The sequence below is a fragment of the Camellia sinensis genome, chromosome 8, assembly GCF_055761805.1.
Source record: "Camellia sinensis isolate YWXY chromosome 8, ASM5576180v1, whole genome shotgun sequence".
NCBI lineage: Eukaryota > Viridiplantae > Streptophyta > Magnoliopsida > Ericales > Theaceae > Camellia > Camellia sinensis.
In genome coordinates, this window is record NC_138968.1 from 8,404,553 (window position 1) to 8,428,573 (window position 24,021).

General features: G+C 39.3%; 1 protein-coding gene across 9 annotated transcripts in view; it reads right to left on the minus strand.

Moving 5' to 3' along the window:
* LOC114314864 (uncharacterized) overlaps positions 1-24,021 on the minus strand; it is a 25,588-nt gene continuing 1,567 nt past the window's right edge. Inside the window, exons 2-5 of one of the 9 annotated variants that reach the window (XM_082881985.1) lie at positions 23,337-23,452; positions 21,863-22,185; positions 927-1,287; positions 1-836 (exon numbers count right to left, since the gene is read on the minus strand). In XM_082881985.1, the coding sequence (XP_082738111.1) occupies positions 543-836; positions 927-1,287; positions 21,863-21,954 (747 nt within the window). In that variant the 5' untranslated portion in view covers positions 21,955-22,185; positions 23,337-23,452 and the 3' untranslated portion in view covers positions 1-542. Of the gene's footprint in view, positions 837-926; positions 2,250-2,354; positions 3,363-21,862; positions 23,453-24,021 lie in introns of those variants that run through there. The other 8 variants (XM_082881988.1, XM_082881983.1, XM_082881987.1 and 5 more) reach the window with 8 other exon arrangements.

Below are 24,021 nucleotides of genomic sequence, written 5' to 3' on the forward strand. Positions count from 1 at the left end.
TGAACAACACTAATGGAAAAAACAGCCCAAATGGTTTAACCATATATTCATACATGAAAGAAAAGTTCAAACATGAAAACATACCATGGAAATCCACCATGAAAGGGCAAGTCTACATATTCATGATTTCCATACAAAATTATGCACCATGTGAATCCATGATAATACCTAACCTATAATATTTATGTATCACATAATATATTACCGAAGTCATGTGGCAAGCAAAAAGACCATTATAAAATAGATACCATATTCAAATATGACCTTCCAATAACAAAGAAACCCACTCTATCTTGTCATTCTCATCTAAACTGAAGAACAAGTCAACTTTGTCTTCATCTTTCACTATCATAGATGCTGCCATCAACCTTTAGGTAGTACTCATTGGCAACTTCAGAAGTTTTTCATTAACCAACCTCCTTTGTTGGGATAGGTCATGTGAATATCCTATCCTATGAGCAATCTCCACCATCGTAGTATTAGTGTTCTCAATGAATGATCCAAGATTTTTTGCCATCTCAGATAGTTCAGTGGGAATCCTCTCAGTATGTCGAGCCAATTTTTTTTCTAGTTTTAGTAGAGTCAGCACGGTTGGAAATATTACTTGAAGTAGACATTGAGTAGTCCATATCACCCATGTTCATACTAAACTGTTCAACAGGAGACTGTTCTCCTTCTTCTGTAGTTGCATTCGCATCTTCCTTTTCCATGGCTGCAACTGCATCAGCAGGATCCTTAGCTAGTTCACAAGTCGCCCTATCCTTCCCAAATAGAATAAGCCAATCTTCATAGAACGGGAATGGCCTATTTCGCATCCCTTTTGCATCCGGCACCCTCTACATAAGTGATTATCCAATTACTAAAAATAACAGATTGATTTATAAGTAAAGAATAATGCAAACAACAATAACAACAATGAGATATACCCTGACATAGTTCAACCATACGTCGTCACTATCAACTAGCACCATCTTTTGTTCATCATCCCAACCAAAACCACTTATCTTTAACATATCTTGAAGAGTGTTATATTGTTTCCTGCACAACTTAATCTTTGAGTCGATGTGAGGAGTGGCTCGAAGATCAGTTCCAAGAAATGCACTTAAGATCTTCTTTTCACATTCATTGTAGAAGCCTGCCCTAAACTGATTATTATCAAGCTTCCACTTGGGATTACTTGCGGTCACATCCTTCATGGTTGTAATGAGGAAGACTTCCTCACGGTTATTCCAAAACTTTCGAGGTTTCCCCTTTTTATGAGAGCTAGTGGTACCTGTGTCATCCATACTTATATATATATATATATATATATATGTATGTATATCATGAGTTTAAATCATAACACACATGTCAATCATAAATAACAAATCAACTTACATAATATTTCTCACAAATATCACACAAAAACTAAACAAATATGGTTTGAATTACATGTCATTATAAACTCTCACTATTAAATAAAAATTGTTATACAACACAAATTTATTGGCCTTTACTTGCTTGTCATTCATTAAGCATTTGGGTTGCCAAGGCTGTTTTCCATTCACTCCATTGATCAGATGCTTCAACAACGTCAATTATTTCATCTCCTAATTCAGTAGCCGGAGGAGGAGGATTCATTTCCTCATTCTCATCATCAGCGAGATCCATAGGCATTTCACGTTATATGAGATTGTGGAGAAGGCAACATGCAGTGATAATATGAAATTGAGTCTTAATTGGAAAGTAAGAATATATCCTCAATATTGCCCACCTCATTTTAAGTAGGCCAAAACACCTCTCAATGACATTACGAGCAGAAGAGTGCCTCATGTTAAAAAACTCTTGTGAAGTTGTTTGGGCACCCCCTTCTCTTCATGTCGAAAGATGGTAACGTTGTCCTCTATATGGTGCAAGAAAACCCTACCCATTTGTGTAACCTGCATCTATGAGATAGTAGTGACCTGTAATTATGTAAAATGGTTTCACTATGTATGTACAAAAATAATTGTTTTAATATAGATATAGTGTACTTATATATATAACTTATATAATTATCATAACAGTAGGCACTTTCAGCTCATTGGGTTTACTGACAGCATCTCTAACTACCCTAGAGTCAGAAGCAGATCCTTCCCATCCAGGCAAGACATATATGAATTGCATGTCTTGTGAGCACACACCCAATACATTTGTGGCAATTTCTCCCTTTCTCGTTCTATACCTTGGTTTGTCTATTGCAGGGGCAAGAACCTTAACATAGGTTCCATCTAAAGCACCAAGATAATTCCAAAAATTAAACAATATTATAAAATTAATATAGGCAATACAAAAATATAATTCGCTAATTAAGCTAAGTTGTAAATATATTGTACCTGAAAACAACTCCACCTATCATCTGTACAATTAGCAGTTATTGGTTCAGGCTTCTTAAGGAGGAGACCATAGGGGCGCAACACAACCTTGAGAACATTATTGAAGTGCTTACTAACTGTTTGACTACTCCGCATGAAATTAAATTAAATTTTGCGGTTCTTAGTATGATGTGCAAGCACATTCAAAAACATTGCTACTTGCTCCTCTAAGACAACATATTTTGAATAAGACAATCCAACACTTTGCACCAACCCACATAAAAGCATGAAAGTACGCCTATTCATCTGAAGTTGGTCATGACAATTTATGTCACTATCTTTGACCAATCTATTCAAAGGGTCAATTTGATTTCCATAGGGGTGAGGTGATCGAGGTAGTGGCAACCTAATTTCTTTCTTCTTAAATGCATCTTAAATGCAGCATGTAAAATCACTATATACATAGCACATGCATAATTAATGGATGAAACAACATGTTGGAGGGCTACAAATTCCTCCATAAGGTCCTTTCTCCTTTTCTTAGTGGCATAATTATTATCCATCTACAAAAAGTGAATAAACAATAAGTGGCTAAAGTTAGCACAAAAAGTAAAACAACTAATAGATAAATAAATTTAACATCTATTCATATCAATCATTTTGTGATTAAAATTAAATAACAAAAAGACACTTCACAATGGCAAATAGTGGGTATATTCAAATATACACAGAAAACCATGCACCAGCAGATATCCACATGAAGAAAATACTGAATAATTATTTCAAGTCAAGTAATTTGTAACAATGCTCTACCTATATAATAACATACAACTGAATAATTATTTCAAGTCAAGTTATTTAAGATTCTGTGATATACCAGATAGGGCAGATTCTAAGATATACAATAACATACAACTTTCAGATAAGATCCCAAATCATATCTTTCTCTGAGAACTTGGAATCTTGGATCAATTTCAAGTTTTAATGACTTCCTAACAAAAGACAAAACCACAAATCTTCTGGAAATAATTTAACAGTTATTATTTATGTTTGGAAAACATGTAACCGAAAATATCATCTCAAAGGAGATATCCAAAACAACCAACAGATGATTCCATTGGTCTTTGAAAGTTAATGCTCTACCTATATTCGTTGAACAAACATCCTAAACATTCAATCAAAAGAGTATAGCATAAAGTTGCTAGATAAAATGTGTCTCCTAGTCCACAAGAAGCAAATCGACTAATCAAGTCCTCTTCGGTGCAAGTGAAACCTGACTAACAGTTGCATTGCCATGTGATTGACAACCTTAATAGAAACACAAACCAATTTAGATGATATAGTTAAATGCATATAAAAAATAGTCGAAGTCTCCAATCTGTTAAAAAGTACATTCTCTGTGCTTGAGAGCCAGTCTCAATCCGAAAGAAATGTGTAGGGTTGTGGTAGGCTAGCATCCAATATAAAACTTATAATCACACCTTGGAAACATGGATCGTAAGGAGTTGATTTGAATCTTTCGTGCAATTGAGGGGAACCCAAAAAAGATCATAATCAAGGGCATCTTAGAACATTTAATTGGTGCCCTAGGGAGGTCCAACTGCCCAAAATCAACGAAATCTAAGAATAAATATGGACATTTCTAGTGCTACTTTTACAAGCATCATTGAGATGGCTAGAGGTTCTGTTAGAATTTACCATCACCTACCACCACTACCACCTCACCTACTCCACTAAACCTAACCCACTACACCACTACCACCTCACCTACTCCACTAAACCTAACCCACTACACCACTACCACCTCACCTACTCCACTAAACCTAATCCACTACACCACTATCACCATCCACTACACACCATCCACTACACCTACATCTATATAAGGAACCATTTGTAATAGACAGAAAATAACAACAACATTATATCAATCAATAATACAATTTCTCTATTTCTCTTTATACATTAAATTTCTACATGGTATCAGAGCAGGTTTAGAACCTAGTATTTTCGCTTCACCAGCGGGCGGCAACCTCACCTTAGCCGTCCGCCGGACTTCAACCAATTCCGCTTATTTTCTACACATACCTGCCATCACACAAACTGAAGAGCTTAGTCAACTTCCTCAATTTTGGGACCAGCACCACTACCACCAGCAGGAGGAGCATCATCATCATCCATAGCAGCACCACCGGCACCCTGGTACATCTTGGCAATGATGGGGTTGCAGATGCCTTCCAGCTCCTTCATCTTGTCCTCAAACTTTCTTCTTGTGGTCCTCATCCTCAGCCTTGTATTTTTCGGCCTCTTGTACCATCTTCTCGATCACTGTAACTATGCTGTCAACAGCTACTTTCAGAAGAAGAGTCAAGTTACTGGCAGCTGTGATTTCACAGGCACTGCCACCACCACTCAGACCCTCACTAGCTCAACTTCTGGATGTGTTTATCCCAGCTCTGCAGGGAGTAGCACCACCCCATCAACAAGCACAACTCCATCCACAACCACAACTACTCCCTCCTCTATATTTGGCCTGGGCCCCACAGGAAGTGGCACCAGCATTACCAACACTGACAGCAAGGCCAGTGTGACCCTCCACCAAAACAAACACTTGTTTTTCTGCTCTTTAGCTCTAACCCTTTTGTTCTCAGGCCCTATCTTTTTTAGGCTTTGAAAGATTATTGGGGTTATTGATGTGAGGGGGGTATGATGTGTGGATGATATTCTGCCGTGACAGCTCGAGCAAAGCATGTGATATTCTGTTCCCCACTCCTCTTTCTTTTCTTTTCTTTATTTTCCACTTTCAAACCCTTTATTTTTTTTATTCTCTTTGATCACCCACGGGTAGGACCTTTACACCCAGCAGATTCTCCCCTTTCTTTTCTTTTCTTTATTTTCCACTTTCAAACCCTTTATTTTTTTATTCTCTTTGATCACCCCCATGTCTGACCAAACACCACTCTTCTTTTATTTCACACTTTTCTTTTATTTTAAGATATATATATATATATATTTTATTATAATCTATTTCTCCTCTCCCTACTTTTATTTTATTTCATTTTATTTTTTTTTTCTATCTTTTTTTTTCATCAATATTTCATTATTATACCACTCGTTAGTGAGCATCACCCTTTTTCCATTATCTTATTATTATTTTTTTTTATATTCCACAAAAAAAAAAAAAAAAAAAACCATTTACCAATTTACACAACAAACCATATTTTATTCATCTCAGGGGGTCACCCCGATCCACATTTTACACCACAACCAAAAAAAAAAAAAAAAAACCACACAAGATCACCATCACAACAACAACAGATTTGTTTTCTTTTCTGCAGACGGCCACCCACCGACCTACTCTGCCGCCGGTCTCTTCTTTTTGCCTCCGTCCTGGGCAGTCCTTGACGGTGCTGCCTCCGTGTTTCCCACTCCACTGGGCACGATCACTAACCCCTGCTCCTCCACTGCAGCATATGTTGGACCTCCAAATCAGAACATCACGGTGGCCTTCCGTTTCAGCTCCTTGTTTTCCGCCTTTAGCACACTTATCTCTGCTCGCGCATCCTTATACATGCGTTGGAACAGAGCCAGTTGGGCGTTTAACTGCTGCACCTCATTTGTCCTACTCTGCAGCCGGTTCGACAAATTTGTAACCGCAGTCATGGTTTCCACACATGACTTCAATGTATACGAAGAGAAGAAAGGATCATCCTCGCTCAGACAGAGCCATCCAGCCGTTGGATTGATCCACAATTTCATTCCCGTGCTGTACAGTACCAGTCTCTTCTGCAACAACTTGAGGATCGGTTTACCTACGACTCCGGAATTTCAATGGACGAAATGGCAGAGATCCAGGAGCAACTCTCCAATGAAGAAGACGATGCAATTGACCAAGCCAGAACTGCCCTACAACAACTCCTCAAGATTCAGCAGCTCAAACTTGAAGCCATTGCCAGAGCTGCAACCTCTGATAACCAGTATGGAGATAAATTACCCGAGGTCCATCAGCAAACATGTGAATTGAAGGAGATAGACAACAAACTAGTGCACATGTTAAAGCATTACATTTGTTACAAAAAGCCTTCGAGTATGAGGATAAATCTCTCTTGCATGTGGTGCATTCTGGTCTTCGATCTTCTGGTAATGGGTTCTGTTGATCCCATTCATGTTGGCAGTGGTAGATTTCTGGTGAGACTTTAATCTGTGCCCTGTATCCTCCTTCCTTGCCAAGCCAATAGGATTTATCTTTTACAAAATATCTCTAATAGGACAGAAATAAAGATATGATAATATTCCTTCAGCTTTTCTCAATGGTTAATTGAGTATTGATTGAAGAGGAAAATTATCGACACAGACATTGACACAGGCATAACTGGATAGAAGGGACGGACACAGATATGACTGAACAGACTGGACCCACCACGTTCTTCCACACACATTATTGAACACACAATAATATTGATAGATACTGTTGGTAACCCTTATGCTTTTGATTGTAAGGGATTGGAGCCTTCCGAGGGATGAACGTTGTGAGGTTGAAGTAATGCTTGGCACATAGTGCACATGTTAAAGCATTACATTTGTTACAAAAAGCCTTCGAGTATGAGGATAAATCTCTCTTGCATGTGGTGCATTCTGGTCTTCGATCTTCTGGTAATGGGTTCTGTTGATCCCATTCATGTTGGCAGTGGTAGATTTCTGGTGAGACTTTAATCTGTGCCCTGTATCCTCCTTCCTTGCCAAGCCAATAGGATTTATCAGCTTCTCGAAGCATTTTTGCAACGAGATCGTCGGTTGATAGTGCTGGTGCTTTTTGGGCTTCCAAAGCTCGAATCCTTCCTTCAAGAGATTCCACCTGTTTTGACAATCTTAAACAAAGTTCAATTATGGTGTTATTTTGTCGAATCAGGGTTTTCACTCCAGATGGTATGGACAACTTGTCAGAGGAAGTTGATAAGCCGATTCCTGGTGCTTCTGTTGTTTCAGATGCTTTGAGAGCTTCTAAATACACCAAATCGTTTTGACTCATTCAACCAGTGCTCTCTTGAGCTGTTGAAGAATCCCTTCTATCGATCTCAGCTGTTGTTCTTCCTTGTTCCACGACTTGCTTTCAAGGAAAACTTGAGTTAAAGAATTAATTCTTGATGATCCGCCTCTTTCACCACCTTCCATTTGCCGTTGAAACTCTGCATATCGAGTACTGGCTTGTTCCAGAGTTTTCAAAATTATAAAAAGGTATAGCATGATTTCTATATTAAAGTTTCTAAAGGCAATATGATCCTTGAAGTTAAGATTTAAGTAAAAGACACAGGCCCTATATCTGGCAGAGAGGAGTAAGCCCAGTGAAACCCTGTGGTGAACAAGAATTTAACTGGTAAGGACTACTTGGACCTTGAGCCTTAAATATAGTCTATAGCGCTTCCTTTTGGTAATTTGATAATCTAGATAGCTCAGACCAACCAGCCACGGCCAACGACAGCAACACCTGGAGCGCCACTGTTTGAAGAAAAGGTTTCCTTACCAAGGATGGTGGAAAAAGATGCTCGTAATCTATGTGACATCCGGAATGATGATAGAAATGATGCTCGCAACTGGAGGAGCACTGAAGGATTTGGAAGTACAGGGTTACCAACAGTATCTATCAATATTATTGTGTGTTCAATAATGTGTGTGGAAGAACGTGGTGGGTCCAGTCTGTTTATTGGCGTCGTTCCTCGAATTCTTTATGCATACAAATATCTGGAAGCTGAATGCAAGAACGCGGCATTCCAGAAGTCACTTCCAAATCTGGACTTCTGCAGGGAGATTCCTATCCCTGGGTACTATAAGGAACCAAAAAAGAAGTTTGGTGTTCGAAAGGCTACCACCTACAAAGGAAAGCCACATAGTTCTCACGTCAGAATTGACAAAAGAAAGTATTTGCAAAAGTCAAATCAGAAACGAAACACCCTCATCAGCATGACGACGTCAAATAGTTCGTTGTCTATCTCCTTCAATTCACATGTTTGCTGATGGACCTCGGGTAATTTATCTCCATACTGGTTATCAGAGGTTGCAGCTCTGGCAATGGCTTCAAGTTTGAGCTGCTGAATCTTGAGGAGTTGTTGTAGGGCAGTTCTGGCTTGGTCAATTGCATCGTCTTCTTCATTGGAGAGTTGCTCCTGGATCTCTGCCATTTCGTCCATTGAAATTCCGGAGTCGTAGGTAAACCGATCCTCAAGTTGTTGCAGAAGAGACTGGTACTGTACAGCACGGGAATGAAATTGTGGATCAATCCAACGGCTGGATGGCTCTGTCTGAGCGAGGATGATCCTTTCTTCTCTTCGCAGGAGAGGATAAGTTCTTCGATTTGCTGAAGGCCGACTAGCACCTCCATATCTTCCGGCTCCACCTCTGTTGGTCATTCTGTAAATGAAAACAGTGAATATACAAGCCTTGAAAGTGCATCAGCTAGAGTATTATCAGAACCATTAATGTGTTCTAAAGATACATCTATGCCTAAGCCAGTGATGTAATCTGTGAAGGCTATCCATCTGGATCGTGAAGGTTTATGATCCACTGTTTTGTTGAAGAAACTGATTATGGCCTGACAATCAGTTCTTAGAGTCAGCTGCTGTTTATCAAGATAATATATCTTGAAGGATTCTAGGGAATTCATGCACGCGTAGATTTCAGCATCAATTGTTGACTTGATAGGATTAAACTTCCCACTAGCGTATGCACAAATTTGTTCCGTAGATCGAGGATCCTTAGCAGCTGGTTTCCACTTGCAGATTCCTCCCCATCCTTCCATGCATCCGTCAGTTTCAAGAATGATGGCACAATGTGATGGAGGAATTGACAGATCTGGTAGTTTCTGGATCCTGGCCTTGATCTTATGGATTAAATCCCAATCTTGGGCATTGAGCCTCTTCTCACCATTTGGGCTGACCTTAGAATATAATGGGCTTAACATGCGGCCCAAATTCTTAATGTAATGTCTGGCATAGTTGAGAAGGCCCAACCAAGAGCGTAAACCCTTAGTTTCCTTAAGAGTATCATCTGGGAATTGGGCTACCTTGGTTACCACATGTGGTTGTAGCTTTATCTTTCCCTGCCCAATTGTTGATCCAAGAAAATCCATCTGTACTGCAGCAATTTTCATTTTCGTTGGGCTTAGGATGAGCCCATTCTTTTGACAAATCCCGAGCATGGATCGTATATGCTTTTCATGCGTCTTTTCGTCTGGAGAGAAAACCAGAATATCATCGATATAGACAGCAATGTATTCTTCAGTTCCTTTGAAGCATAAATCCATCTTCCTTTGAAAGACTGCTGGAGCATTTTTCAATCCAAATGGCATGACAAGCCATTCATATAATCCAAGAGGCGTCCAAAAAGCAGTCCATTCAATCGAATCAGGATGCATGGCAACCTGATGAAATCCACTTTTTAAGTCAAACTTGGAATAAATACGGCTATGGCCAACCTTTGCCATTATGGTATTTATACCAGGTAGACTGTATTGATCCTTATGGGTGTTGTCATTCAACCTTTTGTAATTGCACACCATTCTTTCTTTGCCACGCTTTTCTTCCTTTGTGACTGGATCAATGTATGTACCAGAGTTTACGATGAACGCAGTGGTACGATGTCGACTTTTACTTGGCCGGATTACCTTAAGTTGTAGAAGCTGTTCAATATGTTTCTTGAAACTCTCCTTCATTGCTGGAGTTATGTGCTTCATTGGCCTGTCATTGATTATAAAATCAGGATTCTTCAGGTCCAGCTTGCAGGTAATCTGATTGTGTGACCAGTATTTCATAGGATCTTCTCCTATGATTCCACAATTCTTGAGCTGCTCCATTAATTTCTCAAAATGTTGCTCAAAATGAGGACTGATGTTGGTGAACAAGAATTTAACTGGTAAGGACTACTTGGACCTTGAGCCTTAAATATAGTCTATAGCGCTTCCTTTTGGTAATTTGATAATCTAGATAGCTCAGACTAGTTAATATATTTTTACTCAGACTAGTAGAATATTATGACAAATATATGGGAACAAAACATCAAAGAATGGTATGAAAAATCCGAGACTTCACGCCTAAACTACCTTGATCTTGCAACTATCAGTAAGCCATCCACTAAAGAACTAGCTCACAATATCGCTGTAATTTATGATCGTGTCTGCCTCTCAAGCAAAGTTAATTTGAAAGAATTTAGAAGTCAGCAAATTCAGATTCAGCTCCTAGAAACCTCAATTCAGCAGCTTGACAAAAAGGTAGAAAAACTTGAAAAAGGAATTAATTCTTTAACTCAAGTTTTCCTTGAAAGCAAGTCGTGGAACAAGGAAGAACAACAGCTGAGATCGATAGAAGGGATTCTTCAACAGCTCAAGAGAGCACTGGTTGAATGAGTCAAAACGATTTGGTGTATTTAGAAGCTCTCAAAGCATCTGAAACAACAGAAGCACCAGGAATCGGCTTATCAACTTCCTCTGACAAGTTGTCCATACCATCTGGAGTGAAAACCCTGATTCGACAAAATAACACCATAATTGAACTTTGTTTAAGATTGTCAAAACAGGTGGAATCTCTTGAAGGAAGGATTCGAGCTTTGGAAGCCCAGAAAGCACCAGCACTATCAACCGACGATCTCGTTGCAAAAATCAAAAATCTATCACTTGGACCAAAGGAGAAGCCAAAGGAGGAAAAGGGACTTCTCAGAGTTCATCGTGATCCAAACAAGTTGCTACAAGACGAGCTTGATAAACTCAGGCTTAAAAATTCATGATGACCTCAACTTCAAGAACTCGAACGGTGACTTTACCACGAGTTACCAACCAGCCACGGCCAACGACAGCAACACCTGGAGCGCCACTGTTTGAAGACCAAATCAGAGAATATCGTCAAGATCAACGACGAAACTATGTTCTGCAACGAAGAGCCAGAAACGCACTTCAACGAATAAGGGGACGCCCCTCAACATCCAATACCTTGGAGCAACAGATTTCTCCAGAAGTGCAGTTACAATTATCTATGGCGGAAAGAGCAAATATAGCACCAGCAGAAGTGTTATACAGAACTAGACGAGATGATGCTCATCATCGAGTTTATGTTCATCGATCTGAGGAAGCCATACTTTGCGTAGGAGAAACGCAAATCGAGAGGCCCTTCATCCAGGAAGAAAGCTATGAAGAGCTACGAAGAAGTCATATGCAATACATCCATCTTGGAGTTGTCCAAATCCGACTTCAAGTTCTTCATCGTATAGAACAAGGGAATCTTGCTGTCTTAGTATTAAGAGACATAAGATGGACTGGAGATCAAGCAACCTTTGCATCTATGGAGGTTGATCTTACACGAGGGATACAGATGGTTTACATAGTTCCAAATACTATGATGACTATCGGGGATTTCTACAATCATGTGCAAGTTGTAATTCAAACAAGAGGATATGAAAATTGGCAAGGAGGTGAAGCCAACTTGTTGATAACTCGAGGATTGGTCGGAAGATTATCCAATACTCCCAATGTTGGATTTGCTTATGAAATACAAGGAGTAACCGAATTTCTTACCTCTCGAGGAGTCAAAGCCATCCCAGGAGAACAAGTTCCAACTGATGTCTTACGTGGTCGCAACTGGATTATACGACCACCAGCCAGAAGAGTACATGCTCAACAGCCAACAACTGCTGTTTCTCGAAATTTGCCGGGAGGAAATTTTAGCTTGCGATTTGGAGATTATGTAGCCGCTCAACGTGCCGAACCAGTTCATTATGATTCAAATGATAATGAAACCATGCAATCTGATGACGACACTCATTCTATTCAGAATGAATCCCGTAATCGGCAAGAAACATTGTTATTCTTTGCAGAGCAACCAAATGTCTTCAAAGAGACTCTGGAACAAGCCAGTACTCGATATGCAGAGTTTCAACGGCAAATGGAAGGTGGTGAAAGAGGCGGATCATCAAGACCACAGCCAGAAGGATCATCAAGACCACAGCCAGAAAGGAGGAGATCAGAAAGGAGGAGATCAACACCACAACCACCAGAATCCGATTCTGATGCTGAATCATCTTATCCTCCTCCACAACGGTCAAGAAAGCAGCAGCAAAAGGACAAGAAGAAGGAAAAACTTTGTCGTACCTGCTATCCTATGAGTGAATATGAAGGATTTGATGCTGTTCAATTCATCAAAATGTTACCACAAGCAACCAGACCAACTCGAGCAACTGATGGAGCCGTCGGTTATGATTTAACATCAATAGCCATGTATGTTATCCCAGCCCAAGGAAGAATGTTAATTTCCACTGGTATAGCCATGGAGATACCCTGTGGACTTTATGGTCGAATTACCCCAAGATCTGGGCTTGCTTTACTACATGGAATAGATGTCGGCGCAGGAGTAATTGACCCTGATTACAGAGGAGAAGTTAAAGTACTTCTTTTTAATCACAATCAGGAGGAGTTCATAGTTCGTGCCGGTGATAGAATTGCTCAAATAATCTTTGAAAAGGTTTCCTTACCAAGGATGGTGGAAAAAGATGCTCGTAATCTATGTGACATCCGGAATGATGATAGAAATGATGCTCGCAACTGGAGGAGCACTGAAGGATTTGGAAGTACAGGGAAAACTGCTTTGGAGTATAGACAAGAGGAGTCTGACTCTGACTCTACGCTCAACATAATTGCCATGGTGGAGGAAGCAGAGACAGAATATCCCCAGATAAAGAAGTTGGAAGCGCTAATTGCAAAACGGCAACAACCTCATTATCTATTATCCTCATCATCAGCCGTTACCTCTCATTATAATCCTCCACAGGATTCAATGATGGGTCCCCCGGGCTATCCACCAGCAACGGGACATGGTCCTTCCATCAATATTCCTGAAAGACCTTCTTATACAGGAGGACGATCAAATTTCCGACGAGGAGCTAAAGACGAAATGTGGAACTTACCTTCTGCAATGCATCATACAGGAGCTATGTTTGTCATTCCACAATCTCTTGGAAGATTTGATGATGCTTTCATGAGATGGGAATCAATTACAAGGTCTTATGTTGCTTCTCAAGGATTCACAGATGTTCGGGATAAACTCCTGTTTATGGAGAATCTCCTTGGAGAAACAGAGAAGTTAATCTGGACGCAATGGCGAATGAGGTATGCAGATGAATATGCTAATCTTGTTGCCATAGGCGATGGAAATGAAGGAACACAGAACATCATTTCTCAAATGAGAACTGTGTTTACTTTGGAAGACCCCTATCAAGGTTCAACCCTTATGCAAGAAGAAGCTTATCGGGATCTCGAAAGGCTTTCATGCAGAGATGTGAAGGATATCATAAAGTTTTTAAATGATTATCTACATCTTGCAACAAAGTCAGGAAGATTGTTTGTTGGAGAAGAATTATCCTCTAAGCTTTGGTCAAAAATGCCAGGTGACCTTGGTGAACGAATCAAGAAAGGATTTGCAGAACGACATGGAGCAAATACAATTGGCGTCGTTCCTCGAATTCTTTATGCATACAAATATCTGGAAGCTGAATGCAAGAACGCGGCATTCCAGAAGTCACTTCGAAATCTGGACTTCTGCAGGGAGATTCCTATCCCTGGGTACTATAAGGAACCAGAAAAGAAGTTTGGTGTTCGAAAGGCTACCACCTACAAAGGAAAGCCACATAGTTCTCACGTCAGAATTGACAAAAGAAAGTATTTGCAAAAGTCAAAACATTGTAAATGCTATTTATGTGGAGAAGAAGGACATTATGCAAGGGATTGCACGAAGGAGAAGAAGAATGTCAAGAGGGTAGCTGTATTCGAAAATCTGAGCATTCCTGAAGACTATGATGTTATGTCTGTAGAACCAGGAGATGATGACTCAGATGCAATCTATTCGGTATCAGAAGGATTTGATGATACTGAACAAATTGGAGGAGGTTTGACAGAAATAATCTATATGCTTCGAGAAGCTGATAAATCCTATTGGCTTGGCAAGGAAGGAGGATACAGGGCACAGATTAAAGTCTCACCAGAAATCTACCACTGCCAACATGAATGGGATCAACAGAACCCATTACCAGAAGATCGAAGACCAGAATGCACCACATGCAAGAGAGATTTATCCTCATACTCGAAGGCTTTTTATAACAAATGTAATGCTTTAACATGTGCACTATGTGCCAAGCATTACTTCAACCTCACAACGTTCATCACTCGGAAGGCTCCAATCCCTTACAATCAAAAGCCATTGTTACAGGAGCAACAAGAGTACATCCGATGGTGTGAAGCTGAAATGAAGAGGCTCCGGGAAGAAGCCATTCAATACAAGACAGAGCTCGAAGAACTAAAGTTAATCATTCAGCTACAGGAGGATGAACGAGAACTAAGAAGGAAAGGGAAGTATAAAGAAGAAGAACTCTTGGACCTGGAGAAAGAAGCTGAAGCTCATGTTCAATTTGAAGAAGTTCCATCAGAAAAAGTTCTTGATCTTGAAGAAATTGTAGCAGGAGGAGAATTAAAGGAGAAAAAGAAAAACATGCTCTACAATCTCACTGTGGAACTAGAGATTCCAGGAGTACAGAAGATCCCACTACACGCAATTCTTGATACGGGAGCAACAACTTGCGTCGTGGACTCTGAATCCATCCCAGCTGAAGCCTTGGAAGAAAATACATATACTGTTGAGTTCAATGGTATAAATTCGAAATCAAAGGCAAATAAGAAATTGAAGGGTGGAAAAATGTACATAGGGGATAATTGGTTTAGAATCCCTTATACATACAGCTTCCCATTCCATCTTGGAGGAAGAATCCAGATGATTATCGGGTGCAACTTCATTCGAGCAATGTATGGAGGCGTACGGATTGAAGGAGATAATGTTACATTCTACAAGAATGTAATAACAATCCAGACCCGTCAATCAGTAAATCTTCTGGAAGGGCTTGAAGAAGAGGAAGATTTTACAGTGGATCATTATTATGAGCCTTCATCAGAATGGCTATTTCATTCCACCAACATCAGTCCTCATTTTGAGCAACATTTTGAGAAATTAATGGAGCAGCTCAAGAATTGTGGAATCATAGGCGAAGATCCTATGAAATAATGGTCACACAATCAGATTACCTGCAAGCTGGACCTGAAGAATCCTGATTTTATAATCAATGACAGGCCAATGAAGCACATAACACCAGCAATGAAGGAGAGTTTCAAGAAACATATTGAACAGCTTCTACAACTTAAGGTAATCCGGCCAAGTAAAAGTCGACATCGTACCACTGCGTTCATCGTAAACTCTGGTACATACATTGATCCAGTCACAAAGGAAGAAAAGCGTGGCAAAGAAAGAATGGTGTGCAATTACAAAAGGTTGAATGACAACACCCATAAGGATCAATACAGTCTACCTGGTATAAATACCATAATGGCAAAGGTTGGCCATAGCCGTATTTATTCCAAGTTTGACTTAAAAAGTGGATTTCATCAGGTTGCCATGCATCCTGATTCGATTGAATGGACTGCTTTTTGGACGCCTCTTGGATTATATGAATGGCTGGTCATGCCATTTGGATTGAAAAATGCTCCAGCAGTCTTTCAAAGGAAGATGGATTTATGCTTCAAAGGAACTGAAGAATACATTGCTGTCTATATCGATGATATTCTGGTTTTCTCTCCAGACGAAAAGACGCATGAAAAGCATATACGATCCATGCTCGGGATTTGTCAAAAGAATGGGCTCATCCTAAGCCCAACGAAAATGAAAATTGCTGCAGTACAGATGGATTTTCTTGGATCAACAATTGGGCAGGGAAAGATAAAGCTACAACCACATGTGGTAACCAAGGTAGCCCAATTACCAGATGATACTCTTAAGGAAACTAAGGGTTTACGCTCTTGGTTGGGCCTTCTCAACTGTACCAGACATTACATTAAGAATTTGGGCCGCATGTTAAGCCCATTATATTCTAAGGTCAGCCCAAATGGTGAGAAGAGGCTCAATGCCCAAGATTGGGATTTAATCCATAAGATCAAGGCCAGGATCCAGAAACTACCAGATCTGTCAATTCCTCCATCACATTGTGCCATCATTCTTGAAACTGACGGATGCATGGAAGGATGGGGAGGAATCTGCAAGTGGAAACCAGCTGCTAAGGATCCTCGATCTACGGAACAAATTTGTGCATACGCTAGTGGGAAGTTTAATCCTATCAAGTCAACAATTGATGCTGAAATCTACGCGTGCATGAATTCCCTAGAATCCTTCAAGATATATTATCTTGATAAACAGCAGCTGACTCTAAGAACTGATTGTCAGGCCATAATCAGTTTCTTCAACAAAACAGTGGATCATAAACCTTCACGATCCAGATGGATAGCCTTCACAGATTACATCACTGGCTTAGGCATAGATGTATCTTTAGAACACATTAATGGTTCTGATAATACTCTAGCTGATGCACTTTCAAGGCTTGTATATTCACTGTTTTCATTTACAGAATGGCCAACAGAGGTGGATCCGGAAGATATGGAGGTGCTAGTCGGCCTTCAGCAAATCGAAGAACTTATCCTCTCCTGCGAAGAGAAGAAAGGATCATCCTCGCTCAGACAGAGCCATCCAGCCGTTGGATTGATCCACAATTTCATTCCCGTGCTGTACAGTACCAGTCTCTTCTGCAACAACTTAAGGATCGGTTTACCTACGACTCCGGAATTTCAATGGACGAAATGGCAGAGATCCAGGAGCAACTCTCCAATGAAGAAGACGATGCAATTGACCAAGCCAGAACTGCCCTACAACAACTCCTCAAGATTCAGCAGCTCAAACTTGAAGCCATTGCCAGAGCTGCAACCTCTGATAACCAGTATGGAGATAAATTACCCGAGGTCCATCAGCAAACATGTGAATTGAAGGAGATAGACAACGAACTATTTGACGTCGTCATGCTGATGAGGGTGTTTCGTTTCTGATAAGGGTTACCAACAGTATCTATCAATATTATTGTGTGTTCAATAATGTGTGTGGAAGAACGTGGTGGGTCCAGTCTGTTCAGTCATATCTGTGTCCGTCCCTTCTATCCAGTTATGCCTGTGTCAATGTCTGTGTCGATAATTTTCCTCTTCAATCAATACTCAATTAACCATTGAGAAAAGCTGAAGGAATATTATCATATCTTTATTTCTGTCCTATTAGAGATATTTTGTAAAAGAAATGATTCTCTTAGAATGATAAGGTTTCTGATAAGGTTCGCGATAGTGCGACGATGAGGTCCAATGAACACTCGGCACGTATCCTCAACCTTATTCCGAGCTTATCTCTTAAGGTCTATAAATAGAGTCTTAAGTTCAGTGTTTCAAGCATCAAGATAAGTTCCAAAAACTACACTTGGTACTTGAGAAAATCGAGTCTTGTAATCAAAGTTTGAAGTTTGAAGAAGTTTCCGCTGTAATAAAATTTCTGTAAGTTTCTATCTAGTTCTTTTCTTACTAGTAGATCCTGTATTTGGTATCTGTTGGCCATTCTGTAAATGAAAACAGTGAATATACAAGCCTTGAAAGTGCGATGAAGGCTCATAATAATGATCCACTGTAAAATCTTCCTCTTCTTCAAGCCCTTCCAGAAGATTTACTGATTGACGGGTCTGGATTGTTATTACATTCTTGTAGAATGTAACATTATCAAAGTTTTTCCTTCTTCTTGTCCTTTTGCTGCTGCTTTCTTGACCGTTGTGGAGGAGGATAAGATGATTCAGCATCAGAATCGGGGCGCTTGGTTGAGGTTCCAGTGCCACCGCACCAGTTATCTCTCTTGTTGACTCGTTGAGGTCGGGAAAGAGAGTGAGCAGACCACGGGAAGATGAGGCCATGTTCTGGGTAGCTGAACGGGAAGACGAGGCCATGTTTTTTGGGTTGCTGAGTGTTTCCGAGAAAGGTTGGATACAGAGTATTTACAGATTGTTACAGAATGGCAACAGAGTGTTCCAGAATCTCTTTCTCAGAAACGGAAGAGTTTTTTCAAAAGATTTTCGGCGGTTTTAGACTGGTTTGCACAGCCTCTGCCTCAACCTTGGTTAAATAGCCGAGGCCGACACGCCACTCTGTCGCTCACGTGCCTCGCCGCGTCTCCGGCTCACCTTTTGATGGCTCGACGCTTTCTGTCAGGCACGCCTTTTGATGAAGTGGGCGCGCCTTTTGAGGGCGCGATTTTTGAGGGCTCACTATATATCTCCATATATATATATATTTGGGCAGCTTATATACACCATCCTACAGTGTATTTTTTAAGGGTCCGACAAGACTCTGTAAACTGTCCCGACATTGATTCCGGTTAGCTCCTTCAAGGGTCCGACAAGACTCTATAAACTGTCCCGACATTGATTCCGGTTAGTTTCTACAAGGGTCCGACAAGACTCTGTAAACTGTTTCGACATTGATTCCGGTTAGTTTCTACAAGGGTCCAGCAAGACTCCGTAAACTGTCACAACAACTGTCACAACATTGTCTGCTACAACGGTCCGACATGACCCCATAAACTGTCTTCTACATCGGTCTGACACCACCATACAGTGTCCTCTACCACGTTATGACACCCCCATACAGTGTCATCTACAACGTTATGACACCACCATACAGTGTCCTCTACACCGTTATGACACCACCATACAGTGTCTTCACCAACGGTCTGACACGACCATACAGTGTCTCCTATCATTTTTTTTATATGTATTTTCTTGTTTTGTTCCTCTCTTCCAACTCAAGTTGGTTAGTTTCTATCCTCCTTGAGTTTGCCGGGGGCTGTTAGAATTTACCATCACCTACCACCACTACCACCTCACCTACTCCACTAAACCTAATCCACTACACCACTACCACCTCACCTACTCCACTAAACCTAACCCACTACACCACTATCACCATCCACTACACACCATCCACTACACCTACATCTATATAAGGAACCATTTGTAATAGACAGAAAATAACAACAACATTATATCAATCAATAATACAATTTCTCTATTTCTCTTTATACATTAAATTTCTACAGGTTCTATTGATGCTTGTATCACCAAATGTGAGTTTGGTCACAACAAAATCATTGACTAAAAAAAGGAAATAATGAAATCAGCTCCAAAAATAGCTATGACAACAAACAATAAGAGTTGACTACCCAACTTAAGTAGAAATTAAATGTTGCTTCCATCTAAAATTTTCCACTTACAAAAAAAGTAAATCAATAAAAAATTGTACATTTTCAAATGCCATCTTTAAGCCACAATGCCCAATGGTTCTCAACAAAACTGATTTCTTCTATCTTGCAATCTATTTAATTTGACATCTAACTATTACCTCTTCTCTCCAAATCCAAATTTGTGATAAAAGAAACATCACCATATCCTCCAAAAAAAGTCCCCATAATATCCTCCTCAATCCAGATTGGAGCCCCTGCTTTCATGTTCACTAACAAGAAAATAAACCAACTTATATTGGAAACCCTTTTTCTAGCAGTGGAGAAAAAAAAAACATGGAGAAGCAACTTATAAACTAACTTATATCTATGTCTCCATTCCATTTATCCATTAGGCATGTAACTGTGGAGGAAAAAAAAAAAAAAACCCTAAACTTCTTATCACAAAACAGTTCCCTTTACATCTCCTGAAACAGGCCCCGTTTTTGCATGTATTTTTGGGATAGAAGGGAAAAAAATTAATCAACAGATAAACCATGGCAGATAAAGCAGGAAAAAATAAAGCACCAACATTTAGAATAGAAGGAAAAAAAAATAATGAAAACCCATTCACAGATGATGAATCAACAGATAAACCAAAAAATAATCAAATAATGAAAACCCATTCACAGATGATGAATCAACAGATAAACCAAAAAATAATCAAATAATGAAAACCCATTCACAGATGATGAAGCAACATTTAAAAATTAATCAAATCACAGATGATAAACCCAAAAATAATGAAAAAAAATAAACCCATTTATAAATTATAAACCACAAAAAAAATAGGGTATAATTTGGGGTAGAGAATCTCATACATCAAAACCCATTCACAAACCCAAAAAAATGAATCAGGTAGCAGATGATAAATCCAAAAATAATGAAAAAAAAGAAACCCATTTACAAATCATAAACCACAAAAAAAATAGGGTATAATTTGGGGTAGAGAATGTGATAGCGGGATTAACAAAAAACAAATTACCAACGGAGCAGATGCTCAGCTGAATTTGAAGATGAGAGAGAGTTTGCTGTACTTGAGATCGAAAATTTGAAGAAAAAGAAGAGCTTCTCTTGTCTCTCCCTTCTGCTGCTGCTTCCAAAGATGAGCTAGGGCTAGGGCAACGATGGGTAAACAAGTAAATCACTCTCCTAATACCAACAGACTAATTTTCAAAACCAAGTTTTGGGGCAGATTGTGAATCCTATCAGCAAGGCCTATCTTAAGCCCTTCGGCTTATGAGTTCCTTCCTGAACTCTGTAAACAAACAACACATTAAATGGGACCCACAGCTATCCTAATCCCATTCCTCCCCCTAAACCCCAAAACAAACGGGGCCTAAGCTCTCAAACAAGCAGTCTAGAAAATGGTGGAATAAAAAGAGGGTCTGCAAGTAGTTGGGTTAGCAAACTCTCCATTGCAGCAATATTGGTCTAGCCCAAATGCCTCACATGCACTCCTGTATCCAACCACTCCCACTCCACCATTGTCCCTATCAACCACCTGAAGCTCTTTTGGGCAACTTGCAAAGTTTTCATTTACGACAGTACTACTTGAGCATCATCAAGAAGACAACCATGAATCATAGTGACTGCAAATGTAACCCTTTATTGCATTGTAGTATGTGTGTGATTTACAATTTATATTTTTTATTCTTTTCTATTTTTGTGTCCCACCGATCCTAATTAAGTGCTTCACAATTTGTAACACATTTGAGGATGGTGGTCAAGTGGTTTGGAGGACAGGAGGTCAAAAGTCTATACATAGTTGTTTGAAGCGTAAGATTCATGCCCATTAAGCCTGAGGCGTTGCTCCTTGCCACTATAATCTTGGTAGCATGAATTATTCAATCTTCTCATGACACTACATAGTTGTGCCTAAACAATGTTTTGTGATTCCCCCCCTCCCCACTTTTTTTTGTGTGTGGTCATGCAAAGTTATATCCTTACTATTGGATAGGCACACCGTCAACATAGTGTGCCAAGGAGATTGAATAATTAATCTAACCATGGGATTGGGATCAGACTTTGACTTAGCCTCTATATAGGGAGCACTTGCATATATCCCCAACAATCCTACGTTTTCAGGCCCATCTAGGCCAATCTAACCATGGGATTGGGATCAGACTTTGACTTGGCCTCTATTTAGGAAGCACTTGCATATATCCCCAGCGAATCCTATGTTTTCAGGCCCATCTAGGCCACTTTTGTCCGACTTCCAGTATATAAGAGCTCTTATTGTCACGCCCAGGAAGAGTTTTCATGCTCTAATCACCAAATCCTACTTTTTTACGAAAAAATAAAAAATAAAAAATCATTAATTACCTGTGTTGAGGTCTGAAACACATCCGGTGGGGAAGCAATGAGAGGAAGATTATAACGATCCACAATGCTGACATCATAGAAGTCTCTCTCATCGGCACTGATGCCTATCGTGATCTCAAAGAGAAACGCAGGTGATGCGGCTCCAACGCCATCACACTCCAACCTCCCACCTCAATCCCTTCTTTGGCACATATCCACCCCTGACTCATCAAATTTGCACCCTATCCTTGCCCATATTCGACCTGACCACCCTGGAAATGCCGGAATTTTGATACTTTGGCCAGAGTCCAATTTGAACCCTGTTGTCAAAAGTTGCGGTGTCCCTGAACCGGCAAGTGTTCCAGGCCAGATTATTTGTGGGCAATTGTTAGTGACAGTGAATGTAGAGGCAAATGAGTTAGTTGGGAATGATTTGACAAGAAAGAACATCAAGAACATCCATTGTGATGTTATAGTGAACATTTTGGGATAGAGAAAAGTGGGTTATGGTTCCAAATTCCAATGCCCTATTCTTTTCCAGGAATGGGTTAGTAGCAGGGTTCTAAATAAATTGGGATTTTGAAATTGCAATATCAATATTTTGACCAATACTGTTTGATATGAACTGATCGAATACTATTATTTAAAACCAAGGTTGATAATCAGTTATAGGAAAGAGACACTGCTATATATTGTATTTACAGGTAAGAATCTGCATGGGAAACAAAAAGGGTTAGAGTTGCTTTGTGACACAACTTTTTACCTACAATCAATAAATAAATTTCAATAGTAGTAGTAACAACATCTTCCACCATTATACAAATAGATGACTACTTTCAATTACCATTTTACATTAGAATTGCTCCTTTTAAATGGTTGGCACGTAACTACAAAAACATAAAGAATAAGCTTTAAGCCCAAAACAAATATAGATGTCCTTCATCACGTAGTACAAAAAAAAAAAAAAAAAAATGCAATGCAATAATCCCAATGACTAATATCCAAATATTAAGGAGCCAAATAGTGATGATGTTATGACAATCAAGGATATGGTAACTGTTAATTATTTTTTAGGTAGATTGTTTTTTGGGTGAATATTATTGAGGTAGATTAATGCCCATATGTTATGAAATATTGCAATAATGCAATTAAACAAATTTGGCAGTGCACTTCAGTATCTATTATTTGCAAGAAAATTCATATATTAGATACCAGACCATTACAATTTCTATTATTCTTCTTTACAAAAAGATCTATTTTTATTTTTTATATTTTTGGTATTCTCATGTATTCTTTTTGAAAATCAAAACATTTTTCCTAGTATCAATCATTGAATATCAATAGTAATAACCAACCACATCTTCCACCAATATGCAAATAGATGATTGCAATTGTTTTTATTTCCACTATTTTACATAAAACTTTTGAAGAATAAGCTGTAAGCCAAAAACATCCTAAACAATAGGGTGGAAAGAAAAGGTTCAAATAAGCTTACCTAGACTGCACATCCTCCTTCCCTCTTATTCTTTTCATGACACATGATATACTGGCATTAACACCTGTCATGACAGCAAAATTGTATGCTTGTCCGAAGGGACCCCTTGCTAGGGCCTATAAACAAAATAAACCATTTGTTAATTACACATCAAGTAAGTTTCTACATTAAACAGTAGTTGCATCATCAAAAAGCTGAGTTTGGGTTGCCCGAAACAAGATGTTAGAATAAGAACTAGAGGCCCTAATTCCACTTCCAAAGGTTTGCACTACATGTCAACTTATTCAAGGCATGTATGCTTAGATTAGAATACCTGAAAATTCTCAATTCGACTAATTGAAGAATCCATTCCACATTCAAAATGAGATACAATTCCAAATAAAACCAAACAAAGCCCTAAATGATTCTTCAGCAAATGAACAGATAAATAGAAATATCCTTATCATGACCCATAAAACAAGCAACCAAAAACCAAGTTTGCTCTATTTTAACAGATACAAGCACAAGACCCCAAATTATATAATCAGCAAATCAATCTAGCACTTAGCATCTCCAATCCCTGAGTCAAACCTATATCAAATTTAAATTTGGGTAAAAATCACTCAAAGCACCTTCCACTCATTGTCCCAAACTTATACCAAATTGAGTTTTACTCAAAATTTTACCCAAATCAAATGTTTAATCA